Source organism: Gouania willdenowi, chromosome 16 (assembly GCF_900634775.1).
Source record: "Gouania willdenowi chromosome 16, fGouWil2.1, whole genome shotgun sequence".
In the NCBI taxonomy this organism is placed as follows: Eukaryota; Metazoa; Chordata; class Actinopteri; order Blenniiformes; family Gobiesocidae; genus Gouania; species Gouania willdenowi.
The window spans coordinates 21,174,298-21,192,848 of NC_041059.1; the positions used below are offsets into that span (position 1 = coordinate 21,174,298).

Below are 18,551 nucleotides of genomic sequence, written 5' to 3' on the forward strand. Positions count from 1 at the left end.
CATGTCAGAGGGGTTTAAATCTTTAGACACGCCCCTCAGAGGCGTCAAGTTCGTCCCATACGTAAATGAACCTGATTTTAAAAAAAGAACAAAAGAAGTTGAAATAATTACTTTTATAAGAAATAGTTAAGGTAATTTAGGTATTATGAGCCTAATACATTATTATAGAGTATAAAAAACAAATCCATTTACCAGACGTACATTTTATATGAAGTGTTTGATTTCTAACTTTTAATATTAATTTATTCTATTTATTGACGCCTTTGAGGACACTCAAGCTCATCTTACTTTTGATCATAAAAGTCACATTACTTTGATTAATAGACCAAGTTACTGCAAAATAAATGTACAATCTTCACCTTTATACTAAATAAGGTTGTACTTCTCCCCGTCATTGAGCATGTCTAAAATAGTAGACGTGTTGTGTATATGTACTTGTATGGGTTTAAATGTATGTACCATATATGTGATATGCCTATGCAGGCAACATCATTATGCTTATTAAATAAGAGATGTGTAGAATTGTCGTTCACAGTTCTGTTGACATTGTTCATTAACATTAGTTAACAAATTCGACAGGAACATTCTGTAAGAATGCTTGGAGGGGAAAATAGATGTTTAGTTCAATTCAATGTTCAGTATTTGAATTTGATGAATCACTATATTCATACCATCTGTATATTTTCATACATCAAGGAAAAAAAATTACAGTAGTTATAGAAAAGACATCAGTACAGATGTTCAATCTCAGGAATCATTCCCTGAAATAGGATTAAATAAATCTATTCTATGATCAGTATTATAACAATAAAATTATATAAATACAGTATAGTAATGTCAATTTCATCATACATTTAAAGATTAAAAAAAAGTTATATAGGCAGAATGCTGAAGTTAAATAATTTGATCAGCTCTGAAAAGAAATGTGCATCTGCAATAACAGAGAAAACAAAGCCACACAGTGAAACATATTTTCTTTAATACTCCAACAATTTTAAAATTCATGTGCAAAATCTTTACTTTGGCAATTGCTTTTATTTTCTACATCTTCAACCTCTTCATATATACAAAAATATATAAAACACAAGACACTTAAACCATGCCACTTTGTACACATTTTACAATAATTAAATTGCCTGAGCCTTCACCTTGATCAAGTTATTCTGCTTTTTAGGGAGTGTTTGTAAAATTTAAATACTTGTTCTTTGTCTCAATTAAAAAAAAACTGTAAAACATTAGTATGTTAATGTGCGTTAGGGATGCCCACAGAAAATACACAAATTTCAGAAAATGGCATTAAAAGGTAGTTCTGTAGTTAACAGATTGATAAACTACCAAAATACCAATTCTCAGCTTGTCACTTGTCTACAAATAGAGGCCAACTGGTTAATGCAACTAGAGACAGCAGGAGGGACACTCTGAGATGTTTCTGCTCTCCACTCAGCCAGAGCTTCCAAGGCTTGTTTGGGGTTGCAGGGAGACAAGTCGTAGACACAGTAGACAGCTGCTAATTGGACCTCCCATGGTACACCTGTAGAAAACAAGCACAGGAAGCAACCACACTTTATTACTGCTTAGCACTCAAAGTATGGAATTTAAAAAAAATTGAACAAAGTGAATATTAGGGGCACGGGCCTGTTTACTAGTTTTTGCTTAAAATTAATAGTAAATAGAAGAAAGTAAACAAAGTAATTGATCCACCGTAACACTTTTAGAGCTGATGTACTAAGACTGAACAACATGTATAAATATTACACCCTAATATTAGCACTTTGTTTTATGAGGGTTTTAAATTTGCTTATTGTCTTTGTTTTGTTTTTAAACATTTTCACCGTTAGAGCTCAGGCCATCAAATAATCTATTAAATCTTGAAGGGAATCCCGATCAATATACTAATTCTGGATCAGTTTCAAAAATGGCAGTGGCAAAATTTCAAAAATTAATCTTGGTTCATAATTGATTGGAACTTTGCGCACTTCTCCATCTCCAAACGGGTTCTCCGCATCCATCACGGCGTCTATCATTTCTTGAAATGATCTTCGTAACGCAAATCAAGTACAACCACAATGAAATGCAGATTATCTGAATAAATCTTGATGAAACCTGTGCTGACAGACCAAAAAAATTATTTATGCTTTTGATGTGTACTTAGGACTTTTTGGAAGCGCGCGTGAGCCCGTGTCAACATATAGGACTACCCTGTCGACGTGACAGAGAGATAAATCACTCGAGAGTTTACTTATTACTTTCACTCAATAGTTAGCCTCAAACTCTGCTTAAAAGACGCTTTAGTGCTCAGAAATGCAGAAACATTTTCACACAGCAGACATGTAGGCCTGTATCCAGACAAGCGTGTGCTGGTCACGGTGTTTGCTCACGTCTTCACAACATCATATTTTGGCCGTGTTTTTTCTTTCGTAAAAAAAAGGTGTTGTGACCAAAAACCCAAGATGCACTTTTTCTCCATTTTCGGCCGACAATTTTCAGTGCATCACTAATTATAAGTCAATAAATTAAACTGATTGTCGAAGTATTTTGGCTAACGTAAGTCAAGGAAAACATAGTCTTTGTTTTGCACCTTCTCTTTGTCCATGCCTGCCAAATGTGTTGATGACTTCTGCCACTGTTAAGACGGAGGGAACACACTTCTCTTTGAGGCCCAGCTGACCAAGGCTTCCTGTATATGAAAAGAGAAAAAAAATATCCTTCATTATTCAGTCAATTCAATACCATATAAAAAAAAAAGTATTCAATAGGTGGAAATAATCATCTGACCTATGAGCCTTAAGACAACAGCCACAGTCGCATCTGAGACTGGTTCTTGTTGACCCCTCGGCTGCGTCACCCATGTGTTCATTAAAGGCCACAGCTCCTTGCTGGGACAGTTGAATGGAGGAAATTAGCAAACTGTTTTCTTAGAAAAATTACCATTCAAATTTTTTTTTTTAGGTTTTTCTAATATGACCAAAAATAATTTAATAAAAAAAACAAACACTTAAATTACATACCCGAGAAAATGTTCAAAGGTCCACTTCCACTTTTTGTGAGTGCAAAGAAGATGTAGAGTGAAAACATGTTCCCAAGATTCAGCACTCAAGTCATTTCCATACCGGATGTGTTTGGTGAAAGACTGATTGGAGCCTGACTTAATTTCAGACAGATTCCTGGTTATCAACGAGTCAATGTCATCTGGAGGACTCTGCAGTAATGAAACAGAGATTTAAATGGTGCAATCTTCTGATTTTTAATAACACAGTGATGGCAGCGAAAAGGATGTGATTAAGACAAGAAAGATCTAAAAACATAGTTCAAATATAGATAAAAAATCAATCAGTGGTAAGATGTGAAATGCTTTAAAAGCTATTCATAAACAGTGTTTAAATATTTTTGTTTTGCATATTTGATTATTCAGTAGATTACAGCTGAAGCAGATTTTCATTTCTGAAAGATTGACATATGTGCCATAAAAGAACTTCACCGTGCAAAGTTCTCTTAATAGTGTAACACAAAAATAACACAATTGAAATTACATTTCTGTTGAAGAGTATCTGTACTAGAGATGACTAAAACATTGTGTTGGGTAAAAAAATATAAATGTGTAAAATATGGAACTCACAACATTATTGAAACAAAGAAAATGAAATCACCTTTTCCCAACCAAGGAATGCTGAAAGACAGCGGAACAGCTCCCCGTGTGCTTTTAGTTTAGTGATGGTATGAATAGCCTGGCACAGAGAACTATTGTGGGAGAGTACAGAGGGCCATGTTGTCACAATAAACAAAACCAACAGAGCACAATCTGGGAAATCTGGAAAGAGCAAAAACAAGATCAAGTTGTCAGTGTTAGCTGCATGCTCATTAAAGTGAGGTCATTTAAAATATATTGAACTAAAAATATACCAAAGCCTGTTTGTTATTAGGCCAGGATAGAATGACTACTCTTTATAATAGTTGGAATTAATCCGATTTAACGTAAATCTATTGGTAGTAATTTTTTCAAAACAAAGAAAACCCAAAATTGATTGTAGTCAAAGTAGTTCTAGTCATTTTTTTGGGGTTCAGTATAGAGTATTTCTAATTAACATTAATGGCATTAACTTAATAACCAACCTTCAATGAGAATGTTGTAGGCCAGAATGCGAGCCTTCTCCTGGTAGCTCTTCCGTCTACAGATCCCTGTGTAGACCCTACAGAGTGCCTGCATGTAGTTGGTGCTCAGCTTCTTTTTTTCAGCTTTCAATTTGTTTACAATTGCTAATGTCATAACATCAGCGGTGGCCTTCAGAGAAACGACAGAAAATAAAAGCTTTAGAGGTTATTCAAAGGATAAATGTGATTTCACTTGCATGACGGCTTTAAACAATGGTGGAACAATGAATAACTGTACTTACGGCGCTGTTCTTGAATATTTCAGAAAGGACCTCCTTCTCTTCTTCTCTTAACACAGGCTTTGTGGGCAGGTTTCCAACATGAAGGTGACAACGAATTACAGGAAAAAGATCAAAGCATTGGGATTCAATTTTCTCAAAAAAGCTGGCCACCAAACTTTCTTCAGCAGCTTTTCCACAACTAATTAATTCAGTGCCTGTCCTAATCTCTGGCTGTCCAACACTCTTAGTCTGTAGCAAAGTTGCCTCTCCACTGTTTGACAAAGACGACGGCACCTGCTTGGAAGAAACGCGAGAAGGACAATCATTAAGCCTCTGGGATTTGCTTTTCGGTTCATGTGAACCAGTGGCAGCTCTTTTTTCTCCTCTTGAGTCAGTCTTGGTAAAGGCTGTTGGATTTGCGCTAACTGATTTGAAGCTAGACTTCTGACTGTCTGGGGTAGTGGGTAAAGCTCCACTCTCTGAACAAAGGTTGAGATTGACGTTGCCTCTAAGTATACTGAGGGTCCGGGCTCGAGCAGAGAGTTCTGGGTACATGGTGTCAAGGATCCTCATTGAGTTTTCCTGAGACAGACTAGTTGATGATGATGATGGGGAGGAATTCATTACAGTCGAGGGCAGGCGACCGGGAACGGGCACAGCATGTTTTGGGGTAGCAGAGCCAAACTGAAGAGGAGATGAGGGAACTCCATTGGAAGGAATTGGGCTATTTAGCATGTAAGTATTACTTACATGCTGATGGTTAGGGGTCAGCTCAGCCTGGACCAGAGTGGTGGGTGAAGCTAATGTGTCCATGGGAGAAGGAAACAGGAGCTTTCCAATAGCTTGCCTTGGGTTGATAGATTTGGTTACTTGTGGAGGTGTGCTCACTGGGGTTAGGAGTGGAGGAAGAGGAGTCCCTACTTCAGCGCGAATTACCCCAATGGACTCAGTCGACTCGGCCACAGTCAAACTGACAGTGGTGCTTTCCGTCTTTGCTTCACTTATATCTGGACTTTCCATTTCTTTTACACTCAACATAACACAATTGTCTAATGCTTTTGGGGAAGAAGAACGGTGATTTAATAAGGCAGGACAATCTGTCTTTTCTTGATTCGGAGGAATATCCGATTCATTAACCGTTTTGGTGACTTCCTTTTCTTCCATGATTGAAATGGTAGGATTTTTGTTTGTTGAAACATGTTCAAAGTGGACATCAATATTTTCTTGGTTTAGATGAGTTTCAACAGTTTGCTCATTTATCAAGGGCAGTGAGTTGGACAGACTCAATGATGTACAAACTGAAGACCCCTCTTCAACAGTTTGAGGCTCATCATCAGGAGGAACAGTGGGATCAGTGGGTGTTTTGCTCTCTATTTTCTCTATGTTGCCTGCTTCAAGTCTCTGGTCCTGATGAGGACTTGACTCAACGGTGTTCTTCATTACTGGAGATTCTAAACAAAATAGTTTGCTTTTAATCCTTGACTCAACAAATGAACTATCTCCATCAAGCCCACCAGTATCAGTAGCATTAGCCATTGAAGGTGTTGTAACATTGGCTTGACCATGTGCTGGTTCAGAATGCAACCCTTCATCTTTATTTGTCATCATTGTAGAAGTTAATGACTCCTCAGGTTTATCTTTATCAGTCAAATCTGTAAGTGAATCAATTTCTAAATGTCCAGTATCATCTTCCACCTCTAGATGCTCCAAGGATTTATCAACTTCCATCTTCTCGTTAGGATCCTTACTTAAAATACTTTTATTGGTACCATTATTGCTGAGTGAAGGAGGCGAAAGAGCCAAAGTATTTTCTTCTTGATGGTTAGATCCTGTGTTCTCCTGGACTTGTAGAGGAATTGCCAAAGTAACTCTTGAATTAGAATTATGATGTTCTTTTATAGTTTTGGCAAATGATGATGAAGAAACTAGTCTATTGTGTCCATTTGCAGGTAATAAAAGACCATCAGGTTCTCTTGAGGATCCATCATTATAAGGATCGACCATTTCAGCACTGGTGCTACTGTTGAAGCTCTCTGGTTGGTGCTGCATTTCCTCTATGGCAACATCTTCAGCTTCAGACATTCTGCTGGCATCACTGCTTTGTTGATGTAGACTATCAGCAGGCAATGGGAAAGTTGCACCTAATATTAGAACATCTGATGATGTGATGTTGGGTAACTCCATCTCTGGAGTTGCTGGCTCCTGCTCAGTAGGAGTTTCTTTTGGATTGTGTGCTATTTCTTCATGACCACTTGTTAAACTTGTTACGTTCTTGAGGTCAGTCATGGTAAAATCAGTTGCACTGGGATTTTCTTCCCCATCCTGTGTTTTTACTACTAATAACTCCATAGTTTTCTTTGTTGAAAATGTGACTATTTCTAAACTCTTTTGACTTGTCGGTGGCGTACAGACTTTTTTGAAGTCTACTTGAGGAATGTCTTTTATGGGTTCAACAGGGTTCATTTCCTCTTCATCAGTCTCCATACATACTTCAATGGCAACCTTAAAGACAATCAAAGTAACGTTAGAAATTATAACATACCAAGAGTAAAGTAATATTTGAAGCACTACTATAGTGAAAGGTTAACAAATGTAAAATAATTCATATTGTAATTTAAATGTTCTAATGACTTTCTTATTAAAAAAAACAAAACACAAAAAACACTTCTTTATTAAGTGGGTTTATGAATAACATTACCTTTAAAAAAAAAAAATCTTAAATAATAAATGACAATATAATTAATGATTAAGAAGAATGAATGAATGTTCAGTAATAACGAATGGCCATATGAAAAGAAATAAGGTAAGTAAAACATAGAGAAGAGTAGTGCTATATTTGTCGACATTATAGGAGAAATGCTGTTAAAGTGACATTAAGTCACCAATTACTTACCGGGTCTCGAATTGGTGACAGACATGGAAGCAGGGGTTCAAACATTTTCATTATTTCTTCTACAGATTCTTCAGGATTGTCTTTGTCAGCAGGGAACTTCTCCATCCTTTGCTTCTTCGATAATCGCTTGCCCTTTTTCGGGGAGACTTTATTTTCTTCTTCAGCATGAGAAGAGGAAATTAACGTTTTGGGCTTGGTGGCGTTAGCAGCAGAGGAAGAGGATTGTAGGTGTACGCTTGATGCTTTTGTCTCTAATTGTGATTTACTGATCTTTAGGGGAGCATGAGAGAACATGTGACTCTGATGAGGGTGAGGTCTGTTTCGTGGAGAGGATGGAGACCCTTGCTTTTCATTGCATGCTGGAAGTACAGAAGTAAAAGGATAATAATATCATGAAACAAGGTTCAAAATTGTAATAAAAACAACTAAAACCAACAACAAATCCCTCTTTATAACTCACTGGCTAAAAGCAGCTGGTCGGTTGTCTGCTCTTGTTCTGGTTGTACACATGTCCACAAACTCTCCAAAAGAAACCGGACCCTTTCTGAAAAACAAAACAAGTATTCACTAAATAAAATAGTTCTGAATTCATCAAATTCGACGGTTTCTAAAATACAGAAAATCTGTTTAGTTGAGTAAAACCAACTTCATACCTTTGTCAACTTTTGGCTCTGCTGGTGGCCTTGCTTGAGTTGTCACGCTCTTATATTCTAAAACAAACAAAAGTTATTGATCAATGTCTAATTTTATTATAAACATAAATGTTAACGCAAAAGATCCATTCAACTCTACCACTCTCTATACTGTTAAACATTTTAGTTTTATATGGGGTTATTTAGATGAAATAAAATCTCTCGCATTCAGTATTTTAGAGGGAAATGAAGGCAACAATTTAGCATGTTCAGATATGAACCGTTCCCTTTAAACAGACATAATAGAAAAGTGTGGAGAATTAATTTCTGATGAAGCAATTCTTACCTTTAATTCTTTCTCTTTCCAGTGTCATCATTCTAACCTACAAAAAGAAAGATCAGTTTAAAGACAAATAAAGCATTTCTAAAATGTTTGCTTAAGTGATTAAACGATCAGAACCTTTGGTGTACCTGTAGGTCATTAATATTTCTTTGTAGAGAGTTCTTTTCTTTGGAATATTGGGATATTTGTTGAATCTGTTTATGAACTGTGTCTGCAATGACATCAAAGAGAGCAAACAATCAGGATTTCACATTAAAACTATCAAATATAACATTCAGTCATATTTGAAAAGGAAAACAAACCTTCGAGCAGCGCAACTTTACTTTCAAGCTTGTCCTTGCTTTGGAAGAAACATAAAAAAAAAAAAAAAAAAACAAGACAATTTTCTTTCATTACAGCGTGATATCTCACGCACACACACTAAACATTTATGATAGATGGAGAATGCTCTTACATGTTTTTCATTTTGGAATTTTCTTCCATCAGTATTTCAACCTGATCTGCTCGCATCTGAAAAGTCTTTAATGATGCCTAAATAGGAGAAAAACAGGTGTTTTGTTTCAAACAGTGACAATCATTGATTTGTATATTGTAATTTTAAAAGATGTGGGAAGTTTATTTGGGTTCAATGAATCAACTTGTTTAACTCCTACCTGAGTTTGGAGCAAGTCATTTTCAATGATCGCCTTCTCCCTCTTGAGCTGTGCATTTTCAAGTATTTGGTTTTCTGACGCATCTGACAACATTTACAGTTGTACATTGTAAAAACATTTAATCAAATCTTTCTTGCATGCAATGGATTAATAGAAAACAAATTAAAAAAATACCTTTTACACATCTCAGTTGATCTTCTAGCATCTTATTCCTGTCAGATCCAGAGGATAAGCGGTTATCATTTATGCACAAAATAAACATTGCATAATGTACTGTTTTCACTTGGATTGGTTGCGTCACTTACTCTTTCATTATCTTGCTTTTTTCCTGCTGAAGATTTTCTACTTCTTCAGAAAGCTTTTCGTATCCCTTTAAAACAGTCTGAGGAAAGTAAAAAAACATTATAAACAACTCAAAAACAGGATTTTTTCTTTTCTTCTTCAGACAAACAAACTACAAAGCTATTAAAAACATTCTAATTCAATACAGGAAACAACTGACTTTTTTTACTTCCAGCTCCGCTTGTAAAGATTCATAATCTTCTGTCTTTGTCTCCAGAGTGACCAGTCGAATCTGCAGCTCCTCCAGCTGCTGCTGGAGCCCAATTGTGTCACTGAGGAAAAACACGTTAAAGAATGTGGATTCATTAACAAGCAGAAAAGACGATCACACAGTTTCCCCCTGGAAAACACTGACAATAATGTGACAGTTGTTGCATGGCACTGAATTTAGAAATTAAAGAGAAACCTGTCTGACAAAAGCCTAAATTATTAGGGGTCGACCGATATGGGATTTTCAAAGACCAATGCAGATACAGATTTTTATTTATTTATATACTTTTTTTTTTTTAAAAAGCACATTGATTATGAAAGACAATTGAAACACTCATGTGAGATAAATGTATACATTAGAAATTAAATTAAATACACCAATAGAACTCTTAGCCTATTGGTTTCTACCTCTGCCATGCACATACTAGTATAATTACTTTTTTTTTTTAATGTATATTCATACATGTTTTTTTATGTTCCCTTTTTCCTTTAATGGCTACTCTAAAGTAATAATAATAATAATAATAATAATAATAATAAAAAAAATCGGTATTGGCCAACCTCTATATATTATTATCGGGTAATTCATACAAACGTATCCACATACAGTATTTAACATGTATGGTTTGATGTCAGGAAAAACAGGAGCACCAAAACCCAACGTATGCAGTTTAATTTCAGAGTCAACAAACAATACATTTATTTATTTAATTGCAACAACAAAACATGTATTGCTGTCTTAAAAAGATTGCACTTCTTGTAGTGTTGACCTTTGACAACACGTGCAGACAAAGAGAAAATAATAATAATAATAATAATAATAATAATAATAATAATAATTTCAGAGTCAACAATCAATAATGTAAAAACATTAGTGATGCATTTAAACCTGAAAAATAAACAATAAACAAATGACCAAATGAGAATTTTAGACACAATTTAAAATAGAAATAAAAGATTGTTTAAAAAACTTGGTCTCAGGCACCAAATATTCTAATGAGCATAAATGCTTTAGATGTTTGGTATTTTGCTGGTATGACTCTGATCTTTGCTTTGTTTTAAGAAGCAAGGATAGATTTGTGTTATAAAGTATGTTGAGTATCTTTATTCCACTCATTTTCAACAATTAACACGTCAAAACAATGGGGCCATTCATAAAAGGTAAAAACATTGCTTACACTCAGAGCTCAAAACATACACTATTCCTCTGTAATTACCGTGACAAACAATACCTCCCTTGTCTTTGAAAATCTCAACATTAGACATAAATTATGTTTTGCTAGTATTAACAAACAATAACTCAGATTACTGTCGGCAAATTAGATTATTTTCACGTGTTACTATGACAACAGAGATGAGTTAACACTTACTCTGTGGCGGCAATTTGCTCCTTCAGAGACAGAAATGAGGAGACGTACTCTGTTAAAGTCTGTAAACACAGCCGGAGAAAAACAAAAACAATGCAAAAATGTAAATCGGAAACAATAGAGGGGATACATTATAGCCACTTACAGTTATTGTTTACATGTTAAAATTATTTAATACGAATGTATCCCGACCTGCTGTAGAACGGAGCAGTTAAGACATCTTCCAAGCGTCGCGTTGGCCATGGTCTTAGCGTGGCTATCTCCTGGCATCATAGTAACTCTTCCTAACTTTTCCTGAGCCAAAACAGTAGTGGAAAAACAACAGAAGTCAATCAAAGTCCCGATTTCACAAATATCTCATATTCAAAGATTCACGATTTCGCTTTCCCCACGTTGAGCGAGGACCCTGCTAAGGACCTTAGATTGGCGGTTTCACAATATGCCTGAATAAAAGAAATGGAAAAAATAAAAACAAAGCATCTTATCTTCGACTTATTCCGGTATTTATATCGGAATTCACATTTGATACCATACAAAAACACACACAAGTAGGTGAATTATATTTAATTTGGTTAAGAGTAAGGAATGTCTTTCACATTAATACTAGGCATACCATGAAAAACACTACTCTAGGAAAAGAAAAGTATGTCCCTGGTGGTCTAGTGGTTAGGATTCGGCGCTCTCACCGCCGCGGCCCGGGTTCGATTCCCGGTCAGGGAACACATTTTTCATTCTTTTGTTAGTTCTGCAAGTTAATAGGTTCATTTGTAAACGTGTCATATACAAAGCTCACGATATGAGACAGTACTGGACTCACGACAACGATCCAAGATCATAGGTGATATTTAGAAAAATCAAAAGAAAAAAATGTGAGATTTTTATGACAAATTTTGGGCAGTATGTTGCTGGGAAAGGATAATCCAAATATATTACAGCAGTGCAATAGGAAACAAGAATTAGTCATATTTTTTTTTTTTTTTTTTTTTTTTTTACAATTTACTTATACAGTATAAAACATTGAAATGTAAAAATAAAAGTTAATGTACGAAGTACACCAGTTTTTCAAACTGAACTTCTGCCTTCAGAGGTGTGAAGAGAGAAGTAAATAATTGTAGGTTTTTATTGTTTTCTTTCTGCAACCAATTGGAAATTGATGTGCGACTCAAACAGAAATCACTGAAATAAATATAGAATATAGTGGGTAAGTGCGTATCCTCTTTAAGTCAGTTTCACACTTACTTTAGGTTTGACCAACAAAGTAATCACTTAACTTATAGCAAACCAAAAATTAAAAAAATACATTTAAAATGGTATGGACGGAATCCCGGCCTTATTTGTGTATATACATACCTGCTCAGAGGGGTATTCCATAAAGGCGGGTTAACAAACTCTGAGTCTATCCATAAACTCTGGGTCAACATACCCCGCGATGGAAAACTCTGGGTATCTGATTCCATTAAACCTGGTATGAAGTGGGTTAATCAACCCTGAGTATGGAAACCTTGGATAACTTACGTGCACGCGCGATAAAAAGCCATCATCAATGGATCACAGAATACTCAAACTGCCATGACAACCAAACGGAAGAGAGTGATTTATTCACCCTGATGGGTGAAATAAGCCAGTCTTTGAGGAATATGAGCCTGTTCTAAAGGTACGTTCAGTCTTCAGTGACTATAGTAGTTTAAATAACCTGTAATTAGTCACACTTTTTGGTCACTTCATCACTTTATTACTTCAGTGACGTGACGAGCGGTGAATAATGTGAATAAAGTGTGTCTGAGGATACGTGGCAGCTGCATAGGATGGCTGCATAGAGAGCCCTCCTGTTGCACTGGATATAAAGACAGTAAATGCTGCTTCATATCACATCATTTATAATGATTCTTAATGTAATATTGTCGCCAGAGTCATCTCAACGTCCTAAAAAATGTCATAAAAAAACACTGAAGCGGAACACGAACCCACGTCCCATCACTTGCAAGAGCAGTGTCACACTTCACTGCACCATCATACCTTCAAAGATGTCTGATCTACAGACTTAACTGTATAACAATATAAAACAACAAACGAGCCTTAAAAGTTGATTTATTTAAATGATCATCTCCTCCTTTATATTTTCCACAGGTTTTTATCCAGATAACTTTACTACAGACGTCAGTAGATGTTTTAATGCAGATCAACCTCTCAGTGACTTTCACTTAATGATCTACATCGACAAACCTATCCCTAAATTACTGTTATCACAAAAAAACAAAAAGAAGTAAAGCAACACAACATTAGTAATGAAGTGAACACGTCTGTGGTGTGTGATGTTACTAATGTGTTTCAGAGAAAAGTGTTAAAGTTTATTAAAGTGTTCAGAAACGGTGTTCAGGTGGGCGGAGCCAGGTAGAAACCCAGGGTTTCTTTGATAAAACCTGCCAGCGACCAGGTTGCCCGGGTAACATACTCAGAGTTTGAACATAACCCGCTTTATGGAATACACCTCAGAAGACCATCATGATGTTCATTGTTTTTTTGTTTTTTTTGTTTGTTTGTTTTTAAAATCTGCTACAATTCCAATTTGTGGCCACTAGAGAACGCTGTTGCTCTGGAAACTATTTTTCCAAACTTTTTAACTTGTAGCTACTGACGCTACTGAGCATTTATTGAGTGCATCAACAGATCTGTACTCTATTGAGGTACATTTGTGTATTTATTATTAAATAATATATATATATATATATATATATATTATATTAAGCATTTGAGACCCAAATAATTGCATTTGAACACTTTTCTTTTTTGATTGAAAAGTCATCTTTTTGTATTTGGGCTATATTATGGGTAGTACATTTGTGTCTTTAATATTCAATAAAAAAAAATAAAATAAAACATCTTAATCAAAGAAAAAAAAAAATCAATCAAAGATGAAATATGTTTGAAAGCAAAATAAAAAAAGGAAAAAAATGAGCCCCCCAAAAATTGCGTTTGAACACTTTTTTTCTTTGATTGAAGTGAAAAAAGTTTTTTTTTTTTTTTTTTTAAATTTAATAATAAATACACAAATCTACCTCTTTAGTACCCAATCTCAGATTGCTACCACATGCATTTTCGTTGTACTCTATAGTTGTTTAGTTGTAATTTGATAAAAACTAAGGAAACAACAAGTGAAGCATAAGGAAAAGCTGTAGGTAAATCCTTCATGACAGAAAGATAAATGATAAATGTCCAGAGGCAGAGAAGCCAACTGTCTCCTAGCAGATGAAGTCAGAGATAACATACTTCCTTTAAAGCGAAAAATGTGAGATTTATTTCTTCCGAGTGTCTCTGACAGACATTGTTTTCTCCTCCTAACACGTTAGATGTTTCCAGATTGATCTCAACCACAGTCTGTTATCTACAGGAAGCCATTGTCTGAGCCTTATCTTTGTATAAACAAATGGCTTCATCCTCCTTAATCCCTTTCTTCTTGTGGGGTTGGATTAGTGAATTTTCTTTCTGTTAGGATGGAGTGAATTAGTGAAATATGATACACATCTTTAAACAACAGTGAGGGACACTTACTGCTGTGTTGGAACAAACCACTTCCAACCCAGTGTTTTATTGTGAAAGGAAATACAGCAAATTACCAGGGCTGCAATTTATAACAATTTGATCTGTTCCCCATGTTCTAGTTCAGTCGTTCCCAATCTTTTTAGTCCCGTACCCACTTTACAGTTTTGTCAAATCTTGTCTATCCAACTCTTAAGCACCATCTATATAATTTCATATGGTTTTTAATATGTTGAATAGTGGGATCTCCTATATATATATATATATATATATATATATATATATATATATATATATATATATATATATATATATAATGTAACTTTTACGTGATAACTTCAATAGTAAGTCAATACGTTCATAGGGCTGCAGTTATCAATTCTTTTTTGTAATTGATTAATCTATCACTTTATCGATCGATTAATCAGATTTCTTATTTTATTTTATTTTTTTGCGTTTTTAAGCAACCAAAACAACTAATGCATAATGATAATGACATGGCTGTAAAATGATCAGGCATTTGACTTTTATTTCTCAAAAACAAACAAACAACATTTGGCTCCAAAACTAAGCTCATTTATTGCAATTTAACCAATAATAAGTGCCAGTGCCAACAATTAGATAACAATACAGTAACTATAAGTCAACTAACTAACTACTAACAAATTATTTTCAATTTCTGGAGTGAGCCTATTTGCTTTGGTAACCAACCCTGTATGTGTTTGACAAACACTTGAATTATGTTTTTAGCAGCTGAGAAAACTAATTTATCTCGGGCTTAATAAAGTATTTCTATTTCATATCAAAATATTGTGCTGCTGACATTATTAGAATTGTCACAGTGATGATCAGATACAGTTCTTCTCCACCATGGCGCCAACTAAACTCAGAATGTTTGTCGCGCATTGATGACGGTCCCTGCGCGTATAGTGCGCGTCATAGGAATGCAACGATGCTTCGAGGCACAATTTTTGCCTCGAGGAATTTTTGTAATCGAGTTAATCGAGTAACTCCATGAATCGTTTCAGCCCTATATACGGTCTCCTTTGCAAAAAGTAGATTTGTCTCCTTTTTTTCAAAAGTGTGATAAGATGACCTCTGCAGCATAAGATAGTCTTGTTTAAATAAATTACAATAGAAAATAGTACTTTATTGAGCAATGGTACTGTTAGTTTGTAATAAATTTGTAAAAAAAAAAAAAAATGCCTTAAAAGGAACAACAAACATTCCCGATTATTTTTAAATTGTTAAAGTTTTCCGAGTAACCCCTGCAATGTGCTCCTGTATCCCTAGGGGTACACGTACCCCTGTTTAGGAACCACTGTTCCAGTTAAAGTGGCTGATGTTGGGGTGGTGGTGAATGAGCAGATATGTAGGGTATGTCTGTAAAAGAGAAGACAGAGAGTACTTCAAAGTCCACACACACACACACACACACACACACACACACACACACACACACACACACACACACACACACACACACACACACACACACACACACACACACACACACGTCATAAACTGACAACAGAAAAACCTTCAAGGCTGACAGGGAAAGTCCCCTTTTTCCTACATTTCCCTCAGGCTTTTTAATTCCTGTATTTAAAGGATTTTTGTCTGACACCATCACGTACATGAAGGTTCTTCCTTTTTTCCATTCTTCTTTCATTCACCCCTCTCTCTCTCTTTCTCTCCCAGGTTGAAGGTCTGCGGGCTGTGCACCAGGGGATTATGACAATGTTTTTTTATGTTTGGGCATCTATGTGTCTCCCCCTGACTCATTGAGAAGTGACTAAAGAGTAAGGCTCAGACACAATATGTCATAGGTGTTGAAATGGCTAATACCACACCACCATTACTTTTAGCCACAGCTCTGGATTATGTGCATCACTGTCCTCAGTATGCTTATAACCTGATCTCTGCATTAGACATGCCACTTTATCAGCCTTATCGTGTTTCTTTAGGCTAGTTGCATGCACTAGGGTATGTCATGTTTACTTGTTTTATTTTGAAAATATTTGGAAAGACAAGACAATCCAAAAGAAGAAAATATGAGATATTTTCTTATTGTATTGAATTTTCTGATTCAAGAGAAAACTGTATTTTTATGTTTCTACATCACATATTTGTTGTCGCGTTTTCACTATCAAGAGAAACACAATATTTTTCCTGTAAAATTCAACTTGTGACGAGTACGACGCCACTCAAAGATTTATTTGAATATTGTTAGTTGGAAAATCTTGAGCACGTTTATCAAAAAAGCTTAAAGCTGCATTATTTTTTATGGGATAAAACTTCTTCTGCTGTGCTCTACTTTGAAAAATTGCGACAAAATAATAATAATTAAAAAACAATTGCAATCATATTTTAGAACATATATAAAGCTATTCATTAATGAAGTGCAATTTTTTTTTTTTTTACATTTTTTTCTATTTTTAATGCTCTAGGTTCAGCAAGGCTATTCTAGCCCCTCAATACCTGCACCCCCGTGTAAGACCATCACACCCCCAGTTTGGGAACCCCTGTCATATAGTTTATGTCTGAAAGATCAATGAATAAAACATAATTTACTCCAAAAATAGAGGAAAAAGGATCAAATTGTCACTCATATATTTTCTATTGATCTCCACCATAAACACCCTCTTATTTACATTTTTAGAAAAGTTTCCAACATTGCATTGTGGGATGTGGAGTCCCATAAACAAATGCGTAGAAGTGTTTTTACTTTATTCTTACTGTGATTTCTGGTGTTTTTCACCTGACAAGGAGAACGGTGATTCACTTGACACCATTTTTGTTCTAATTTTGTTCCCGGTGTCATATACTGAGTTCATATTGTACTGAGATTGTATACTGAAAAAATTATTTTTGCTAAAAAAATGTTTTTGTTTATTTTTGTTTTGAAAATGACACGTTTTTTTTTTTTTTTTTTGGATTATGTTAGGGTTAGGCTTATTATCTCAGTACGGAGGTACAGTAAACTCAGTACGTGGCACCGGTATTCTCCGTGATATCAGAATGAAGTAAAATCACTTCTATGCACCCGTCTCTGTGACTCCACATCCCACAATGCAATGCACAAAAATGTCAACTAACAGAGTGGTTAGGGTCCAGATGAAGCAAACTTTCAAATGACAATTTCAAACATTTCTATCTTTTTGCGAGCATATTGATCTTAGTTTTTGATCAATGAGAATCCGTGTATCATTCGTTCATTTGTTTTTCATTATGTAACAAAAACATGAAAAACGAAAAAAAAAAAAACACTCATTATTTGATATTTGTTTCCAAAACCATAATGAAAAAAACGGAAAACAAACACCTTCATTCATTTTCTTCATTACCGATTTGCCAAAGTACGTGACCCGGAATTAAGCGTTACACATTCCGCGATATCTTTAGCTTTGCAACACTTAGGAGTCTCTAAATCCCCCGAAATGTCCGTGAGGAGGTTCTGTGCCCAACACCAGCTAAAGTGAAAAGGACACGTTTTGGATGCACAGTTGGAAGCAACAATCTTGTCATGCCGAACTACCGTTAGCATAGCCGTTAGCGTCGGATGAGAGTACACTTCCGGGTCACGTACTTTGGCCAATCGGTATTGGAGAAAAAACGAATAAAGGTGTTCGTTTTTCGTTTTCTGTACCGAAGCAAAAGAGCTTGAATTTGAAAAACAAGGCGTTTTTCGTTTTTTCATTTTGGTTTTGGAAACAAATATCAAATAATGAGTGTTTTTTTTCGTTTTTCATGTTTTTGTTACATAATGAAAAACGAATGAACGATTGATACACGGATTAATGAGGCCTATACTTTGGATTTATCTGACCTCACTGTGAGCAGTCATTGCACATCCTGACTCGCAAACACATTTTTCTGAAAAATGTAAAATCTGATTTAGTAAAAAAAAAGAAGAAAGAAATTAAAAATGTTGAACTTTCCTGTAATTTATTGGTTGGAGTTTTATTCAGATAATACATTGTTGTCAGCAGAGGTTTGGTTATGTAAAAAAAAAAAAAAAATGATTGCAGAGTGAAAAGTGTCATGATGATTGTGATATACATGTTGTTGAAAAACGGCGTGAAACACTTTGTCAGCAGAAAATCATTGGAGCTTAAAACCCTCGGCCAACAGAGCAACAGAGTATGACGGAGGATCCGGTTTCCTTTCTGAGCCTATGTGCACTGAAAGAAAGCATGTAGAG

At 35.3% G+C, this 18,551-nt stretch overlaps 1 protein-coding gene and 1 non-coding gene across 2 annotated transcripts; one reads left to right on the top strand and one right to left on the bottom strand.

Annotated features, from left to right (window-relative positions):
- Positions 1–1,059: 1,059 nt before the first annotated feature.
- ice1 (KIAA0947-like (H. sapiens)) lies at positions 1,060–11,222 on the bottom strand. Its single transcript, XM_028471773.1, has 20 exons — positions 11,003–11,222; positions 10,814–10,872; positions 9,394–9,505; positions 9,197–9,273; positions 9,066–9,103; positions 8,892–8,974; positions 8,693–8,769; positions 8,541–8,578; positions 8,367–8,449; positions 8,242–8,278; positions 7,917–7,973; positions 7,724–7,807; positions 7,264–7,622; positions 4,392–6,872; positions 4,111–4,279; positions 3,648–3,808; positions 3,009–3,199; positions 2,776–2,876; positions 2,579–2,677; positions 1,060–1,531 (listed from the first exon to the last, which is right to left on the bottom strand). Exons 1-20 carry the CDS (start codon positions 11,081–11,083, stop codon positions 1,350–1,352), a joined length of 4,569 nt encoding a protein of 1,522 aa, XP_028327574.1. The 5' UTR covers positions 11,084–11,222; the 3' UTR covers positions 1,060–1,349.
- Positions 11,223–11,458: 236 nt separating this feature from the next.
- trnae-cuc (transfer RNA glutamic acid (anticodon CUC)) lies at positions 11,459–11,530 on the top strand. The gene has a single exon. It is a non-coding gene; the product is annotated as a tRNA-Glu (tRNA).
- The last annotated feature ends 7,021 nt before the right edge of the window (positions 11,531–18,551 follow it).

Bases quoted from the DNA above. Each gene is read 5' to 3' on its own strand.
- ice1 (XM_028471773.1), bottom strand. From the start codon at position 11,083: ATGATGCCAGGAGATAGCCACGCTAAGACCATGGCCAACGCGACGCTT. The intron at 10,873-11,002 runs GTCGGGATACAT...CTGTGTTTACAG, and splicing joins ACTGCTCCGTTCTACAGCAG to ACTTTAACAGAGTACGTCTC. The intron at 9,104-9,196 runs GTAAGTGACGCA...TGGATCTGACAG, and splicing joins AAAAGCAAGATAATGAAAGA to GAATAAGATGCTAGAAGATC.